This window comes from Alternaria postmessia (genome assembly GCF_024291825.1).
Source record: "Alternaria postmessia strain BMP 2775 chromosome Unknown scaffold_95, whole genome shotgun sequence".
NCBI lineage: Eukaryota > Fungi > Ascomycota > Dothideomycetes > Pleosporales > Pleosporaceae > Alternaria > Alternaria postmessia.
Genome location: NW_026260168.1, coordinates 97,332 through 104,625, shown reverse-complemented (window position 1 = coordinate 104,625; position 7,294 = coordinate 97,332). Strand labels below are relative to the sequence as shown.

The window sequence follows — 7,294 nt, the reverse complement described above, 5'->3', positions numbered from 1 at the left end:
GAGGGGTTGGCCAGCGATCTTGAAGTAGTATTTGTGACCTTGCAGGGAGTGGGAACTGAGCATCGTACGATACTTCCCTAGGTATAGTGACCATTGGGCTCCCGTGCTGGTTTCAAAGCGTCTACGGGGTACTTAGGTAGTGCTCAAGACCATGTGCGCGATAGCTGCAGTTGTGTGAATGTTATGATACAGATTGATCTGTAGCCTAGTCTGGTGTCTGGTGATACCAAGTAACTTTAGCATGCTCGTCCACCACTTGCCACAATCAGAAGCACGTTCTTGACAAAAGAAGAGGCATGAAGCCCGTTATATTCACAGGACAGTGCATCGACTCTTGTCTTTCTTCTCTTCTCTAGTTTGCTCCCAAGCCTCCACCCACTCTTTGAAGGCCGCGTGACCACCAAACGCCTTTGCCTCCACGAGTGCCGCCTTTGGATCCGCACCTCGGTCGAGCAGGAACCATACTAGCTCACGTGCGTTCCTTCCTGGGTCCAAGCCAGCCAACACAATGTACTGCAACGGCGTCCCCCATTCGCCTTGTAACCATATGGTGTCAGGCGGAAAGTCCTCCTTATTGACATCCAAGCCCACTACGTCAATCAGATAGCGCACCATAGCCATACTTTGGGTATACTGCGCTCTGCCTTGGCTTTGCTTTTCATCATCCTTTTCTGGGTCGCCTGAAAAATCATGACAAAATGCTGCGCGCACCACGGCTTGATGCAGCGTACAAGGTCCCAAAGGAGCACCTTTGGAACGTAAAAGCTCGAATGTCGTGATGTCGCCACCCCATGCGACTCTTTCGAGTATCGGCTCGCGTGGTTTTCTATGCGGCTCCTGCCAGGGCGTCGCAAGACTGGCGCCATGCTCTATGCACCATACAAGCTTTTCGCGGTCATGGATACAAGACCACATGAAAGGACTACGATAAGACCGTGGAGTTCCTGTCGAGTTGATGTCCCAGCCATGAGCAAGCAAGAACTCGAGAGTCGAAATTGAGACCTCCCCACCCGAGATATCAATATACTCAGTGCTGAGGCCGTGTTCGATGAGATAGCGTAGGCATGGTAGGGAATTCTTTCTTGTCGCGGCTTCTATGAGTCTTTGATTTTCGTAATCCTCCATGCGCTCTTGCGCATTGATCTTCAGTACATGCCCCAGTAGCTCCGGCTCGTTGTTGTCGATTGCAGCATCAATGAGAACCTGTTTTCGAGTCTGTGCGTCCTCCATCTGATGCATTGTAGGCTTACGAGATTAGGTTACCAAATTTTGCGTATTCTGCAGTGTACTTCGGTGCCAAGGATAAGTAAAAGTGGCCGCAGTGTGCTTGGTGGCAGGTGCTCGTTTGCTGCGCAGCCGACGCAGAGCCGATGGAAGCTCTCTTAAGTCATCCCGTAGGGGTTCAGGTTCTGATCGGAGGAAGGAAGGACTGTACTTGAACGACAGGCTAGCTGCTTGCGCGGGGTAAAAGAACTTCGGCTTACCGCAAGAAGGCGAAGATTAGGCATCAGTGTTGAGACAACGAAAGCGGCCGAATTACTGGGCCGAACGTCAAGATTAGCCTGACCAACAGCTGTTAGAGAAATCGACTAGTCAATCGTTGGTAGCTAGACACTATCAACCGACGTGAATGTATGGCATATCTGCAACGGTCAGAGAAGCGCAAGGTGGATGGGGAGAGCTAAATATTCGGTGCGGTCCTTGTGAGAAGCAAAGGGACTATCCAAGCCAGAGATGTAGCTAAGCTTCCTAAGCTTTATTCCTATATGAATATATCAGAACGCCCTGTTAATTCTTCTACTGAGATGCCTTGGCAGTGTAACGTAATATATACACCTATTACTATTATTTATTTCGGGCGGCCAGTGGCCACCGGCCACTATACTAGAAGCACCTGGGTAGTAGGTACTGCTTACACACGAATAATATCACGAGTTTTAGCAAACCCTCGCCTTCTTGCGGTCACAAGCGGCTAAGGCAAACGTTTCGGCCTAAGAGGGCCAATAAGGACACGATTTAAAAATGTATTAAAATACTAGACAATACCCAGCAAGTTACACAAACCGCCAATAGGTAGAGGCCCATCAGGATCACAACCATAGTCGTAATAAAGTTGCTCTAGTACCGGGTACTAAGGGGGACGGAGACCATAAACGCACCTTGTAATAAAACGCGCTGCTAAGCTTTTGCTTTTTCTTCACACCCGACTGCATTACTAAAACCCTGAGTAAGTCCTCCCAAAGTTGTTGTAGCTGTTGCTAACCCCAAAGCTTTAAAATGAGCAGCATCCAGGACGGCCGCAGCTTCTGGAATGGCGACACGGCTATCTACTCCCCCGGCTCCCCTTTGTATCCATCCAGCGTCGCTGCTCCCCCGGCCATACTGCAACTGGAAGGCATCGAGGATCCTGCGGAGCCATATACACCTATTACAGCTTGTAAAGTGGTAAGCTTTATTACGTTGGAGTCTTACGGCGATTGTCTTACTCATACGTACACAGAAGAATGCCTTCGGTGTTGGTATAGCTCATACAAGAGGAATGAATGTGGTCTTATAAAAGACGTCTACATCGCTAGCTAGAGCCGCTATTCAGCAATTGCTTATGTGATTGAGCTTGAGAATGTGGAGACAGAGAGCCTCGGTTCTCTACAAGGATAAAGGTGCGAAGGGAATATGACCAGCCTTTATTGTCTCCGATATGCTTGCAGCTGGACGACCAAGTATCTCTGATACTGCATCTGTTACCCGATCGTATTCCCCAATTCCGTGAAGCTTGGCCATCGTTGTGACATGCTGCAAAACGTGTTCGGGAAGACGACCTTGCATGCGCGATTCCTCCAACCAACTCTCCAAGGAAACCTCCATGTAACGCACAGGACGACCTAGCGCTGAGGAATACTCCTCAACAAGGTCGTACATGCTGGCGGATTGCGGTCCAGTTAACTCAACTGTCTTTCCAACGTACTTGGATGGCTCTAGTAGCATTGCGGCGGCGACTTCTCCAACATCATTGGCAGCCACTGGATTGGTGTGGCTTCGTCCGAACGGTAAGGCGATGATACCAGCGTCTGCAATGGACTTGGCGGGCAATCCCCAGAAAAAAGGGCTCTCCTGAAACACGGTAGGACGTAAGTGTGCCACAGGGACTCCAGACCAGTTGAGTGCCTGTTCAGCTAGCCAATGAACCCTTTGCTGGGGTGAATCGGTAACCTTTGTTAGATCCATTCTCGAAACCGTCATTTGGGAAAGGTTGACTAGAAGCTCAATCTCGGGATTGGCTCTAGCAGCTGCCGTCATGACCACCGAGGCCGTCAAATAATCAGATGCAACACTCGTGCTAAAGAACACGAGCCTGCATCCCTCGACAGCTGGTGCGATCTGTTCCGACTTCGTAAGATCGGCGATGATCACTTCGGCACCAAGGCTGCGAAGATATTCTGCGCGTTCATCATCGCGACGAACCAACGCGCGAACCGGTAAACCCGACTTTCGTAGGATTTCAACGACACGCCTTCCAACACTGCCGACTCGACCCGCTGCCCCCGTTACCAACACCGGAGATGTGATTGTTGTCATCGTGGGTGCTTGTAGATAGTCGTTGACGAATAGATAGGAAGACAAATGATTGTAGTAAGCCCGATTCTACCACCAGAGAGTTGGGGCTTTGGCTAATTTTATATCTTTTTCGAGCAGGTATATAAGGTTTCAGACTAATGCCGTGCAGCACTGGCCGGTACTAGTTGACGTTGTTGAGTAATATGCAGACATACCTAGGTATGCTATTGCTAGAGAACCCCGCGCTTTACCGAAGTAATGCCCAGCTTTTGAGAGAAGACCCTACGCTTTTCTGTAGCCTGTCGTCGCGGAGGTTGAGATTTTCCCATTACGGCCGTATGGACGATACTGGTAAATTCGGCGCTAGTCACGCTAGTCTTCCCCGAGGCAGCTTCGATCAAGACCAATCATTGGTGAGCAATAATTTGTCCCGAACACGCAGGCTGGATAAGGTCGTGTCAGAAGAATAAAAACTATACTAAGATCTTGGTTTAGTCGAGACTAATGACCCTTGTAAAGGGTCAAGCTTCGATCACAGTGTATTCAGTGTAGTAGAGTAACTTGGAGTTGCTCCACCAAAACGGGCGCTCGATACAAGAGATAGTGTTAGATTATATGTAGCCATAGATATACTCCACCACAGTATGTATGAAGCCGTTCTTGATCAAAGACAACAAGCTCTATAAAGTATCCCAATAATGGCCCTATTCTTGATAGCGCTATTGCTTGCGGCAGCTGCCTTGACACTGGTGCTAGTCACGCTGATGCTAGCCAAACTGGTGCTAGTTACACTGGCGCTAGTCACACTGATCGTGGTAACTGGCGCAGCGTTCTCCAATGCTCTGAAAACGTTGATGACGCCTTTGCCTCCACAAAACTCCGCTTTGTTACCAGTGCAGGGTATATTGCAGTCAGTCTGGTTCTTGGTGAACTCACCAGCCACGTAGCTGCTGCACCAACACTGGTTCCCTTCCTGCACTCCTACAAAAGTATAGGCGTCGCGGTAGCAGCTGTCCTTGCACTTTGCAACTCTTAGAGACGCATCTCCGTTAGGATCCATGTTCTTCTCAAGGATTGGGCGATTCGGGTTCTGAGCGTAGCATCCCAAGGCGTCCCAGGAGGTAGGGGAAGGCCCAAGAGAAGGAGCTTGGCTCGTGCTGGTGGTGGTGGTGGTCACCTTCGAGGAGGTTGTCGTTGGATGGATACTGTCATATTTCCTTTGCGTGATAACACAGTAGGATTGCCAATCCCAGGGTTTGCAATCAAGGCCGACTGATGGGTTCCATTCGCTAAACTCTGCTGCGGTGTCTGAGTGGTAAGATACAGTATCAGTATGGGTAAACCATCGGCTGTGCAAAGGGGGCTTACAGCCGTACAGCTCGCGCACGTATTCGCAAGTCTTGCCTTGGCCGTTGTCGTACCATTCGATGCAGTCCTCGACCGTTTCGGGGTCCCATTGGAGGAGCGGATAGCGTGAGGAAGCTACTCGCTGAACAAAGGCCACAAGCAACAGGGGGAAAGCGGTTCTCATCATGCAGATTGGCTTGAGGGGAAGCAGCTGATGGATAAGGCTCAAAAAAGATTTTCCTGAGGGATGGAAGCAGGTGATGGGGAGATGTATAGCACCCTTGCTGGAGTTGAACAGAAGAGACAAGATCCGGCTCTGGCGTAAGGTGATTCGATGGTCCGAACCATCCTTTGACTACTGATGCCGGCTTTTAGAACACAAGTCAATCGAGCCTTGCAAGGCAATATCGAGAATCCTTCAGCGAGCCATCGAGACCCCCGGCTACAGGGAATCTGTGCAAAGCAGCTGCTTCCTGCGGATTTGCCAGCCAACTCGGCAAGGCCGCTGGTCGACTCGCAGTGGCGTCCTGCTCCGCTAATTCCGCTGCGCCACTGTCAAGACGCCAAGTGCATGAGTGAAATTTGACATGTTGTATGTAGTCGCCCGCGGTTCGTTCACGTTCACGCTACCCGGCAGTGTGGGCCATGCGGCGCGGCGGAAAGAAGGCTTGTTTTGGAAGGTGCCAAGAAGGGGAATCTTAGGTAGTGTTGTGTCTCGTGCGTTCCGCCTAAAGTAAACTAGCGGCCCCTTGCCCCTGGATACCAGCATCCAGTACCTGCATCAGCCTTGTCATAGAAGCAGACTTGATAAAGCTGAGCCGGATCCTACGGAAATCCTGTTAACGGAACTTTTGTTACACCGTATTCCATCATTAAACACATTGCTTAGTGAGATAGCATATCAATCCGTTGTGCTGACCACTTCATCGGGCTATTGGTGACAGACCAAGCATACTCGGGCATTATCCAACATGACGTCCACTTTCCACCCATTCCCTCGACTACCATTGGAGCTTCAAAGGCAGATATGGAGGTGCACTGTTGAGCCGCGCACCGTCGAAGTCCGTGTCGAACACTGGAAGCCTGATCGGGATCCCTTTTTGATATCGTCCACACCGGTGCCTGGACCGCTACAGTGCTGTAGAGTGGCCCGAGATGAGTTACAGAGGTTGTATCAACAAGCTTTCTTCGATATTGGCACTCAACGGAATACCGAGCGGCGTATGTACGCGACGTACTGGTACGGTATCGGGGTCGAGAGCCCTCCCAGTCCTTCGCGTCCTTCCCATCTGAGCAGTTCCGAATTCCGTGTGAATCGCCATCATCGACGCAACTCTGAACCCACCATGGTCGATAGACGCCCGTTTGATCTGCCCGAGGAACACAGGCCACAGGGTCTGTACCTCATCGACAAACTCGATGTGACTGGCATCTACGGACCTAGCATCGAGCGGCGATATGTCTGGTTGAACTTTGACATCGACATGGTAGACATTGGAAATTCCTATCTCAGTGCTTTCAAACCAATCGCATCAAAAATCAAGCGACTTAAGTTTGAGCGCGAGAATAGCAATGAGGCTTGGTTCAATACTGAGAAACGAGAACTCAAAGACTTTAAGAACGTAGAAGAAATTCACGTGGTCTGTGCGGATGGGTTTGATCAGTGGGCCTTTTCTATGTATGATATTTCCTGGCCTTGCGCTGATGACAAAATACTCTTCCTCGATCCATCTGAGGGCCAAGTGGCGAATGGTATGGAATTCGAGGGGGTATGTAGACAGATGTTATTGGATAGGCGTTTGGAACTCACTGGCGTAGCCTGGCACACCAGCGATGAGGAGTCTGACAGTTGAGGAACCGCGGTTCTTCTACTGCTTATGTATACTTGCCACTAAACCGTGTAATTCGTCGTTGGTCTATCGGTATAGGAAGAATAGTATGCAAATCAGTATCATATATTACAAACCCAACGATAACTACGTACATCTTGAAGAACCCATGCAGGTGCCACCAAGTACCATGAAAGGTTGAGAATAGAAATATCCCAAGTTAACGTCGGCCACACGCCACTGCCCAATCTTTGCATGCAGGATATCTGAGAAGATGATCAACGCACTTGGAGTAAGCTTGAAAATTCCATTCCATTAGAGGGAGAGCACTCGAGGTAAGAAATAGACGAAGGAAAAAGTGTCTGTACGAAGACACATCATTAGCAATGATTCATATAGTCTTAAATGCGACTACCAGCCGCTGCGCACATTTCCGACTTGTTTGCTTTGTTATACAGTAAATGGATACAGTCAGCATGCAGCCTCGCTCTGCAATCTTTGCAGGCGTACATCAGCACGGAGGAGTCGTATTCAAATTCTTCTAGAGTTTGTGAGAAGTCTGG

General features: G+C 49.7%; 4 protein-coding genes across 4 annotated transcripts; 1 reads left to right on the top strand and 3 right to left on the bottom strand.

Annotated features, from left to right (window-relative positions):
- Positions 1-312: 312 nt before the first annotated feature.
- Positions 313-1,230, bottom strand: J4E82_009616 (uncharacterized protein; the record flags this gene model as incomplete). The annotated part of the gene is made up of 1 exon (XM_051735839.1): positions 313-1,230. The coding sequence occupies one exon, from the start codon at positions 1,228-1,230 to the stop codon at positions 313-315; it is 918 nt and encodes a 305-aa protein (XP_051584435.1).
- A 1,416-nt stretch (positions 1,231-2,646) lies between these two features.
- On the bottom strand, positions 2,647-3,576 carry J4E82_009615 (uncharacterized protein; the record flags this gene model as incomplete). The annotated part of the gene is made up of 1 exon (XM_051735838.1): positions 2,647-3,576. The coding sequence occupies one exon, from the start codon at positions 3,574-3,576 to the stop codon at positions 2,647-2,649; it is 930 nt and encodes a 309-aa protein (XP_051584434.1).
- A 643-nt stretch (positions 3,577-4,219) lies between these two features.
- On the bottom strand, positions 4,220-5,089 carry J4E82_009614 (uncharacterized protein; the record flags this gene model as incomplete). Its single annotated transcript, XM_051735837.1, has 2 exons — positions 4,220-4,863; positions 4,924-5,089. The coding sequence occupies 2 exons, from the start codon at positions 5,087-5,089 to the stop codon at positions 4,220-4,222; spliced, it is 810 nt and encodes a 269-aa protein (XP_051584433.1).
- Positions 5,090-5,873: 784 nt separating this feature from the next.
- J4E82_009613 (uncharacterized protein) lies at positions 5,874-6,755 on the top strand (the record flags this gene model as incomplete). The annotated part of the gene is made up of 2 exons (XM_051735836.1): positions 5,874-6,047; positions 6,282-6,755. The coding sequence occupies 2 exons, from the start codon at positions 5,874-5,876 to the stop codon at positions 6,753-6,755; spliced, it is 648 nt and encodes a 215-aa protein (XP_051584432.1).
- Between the last annotated feature and the right edge of the window lie 539 nt (positions 6,756-7,294).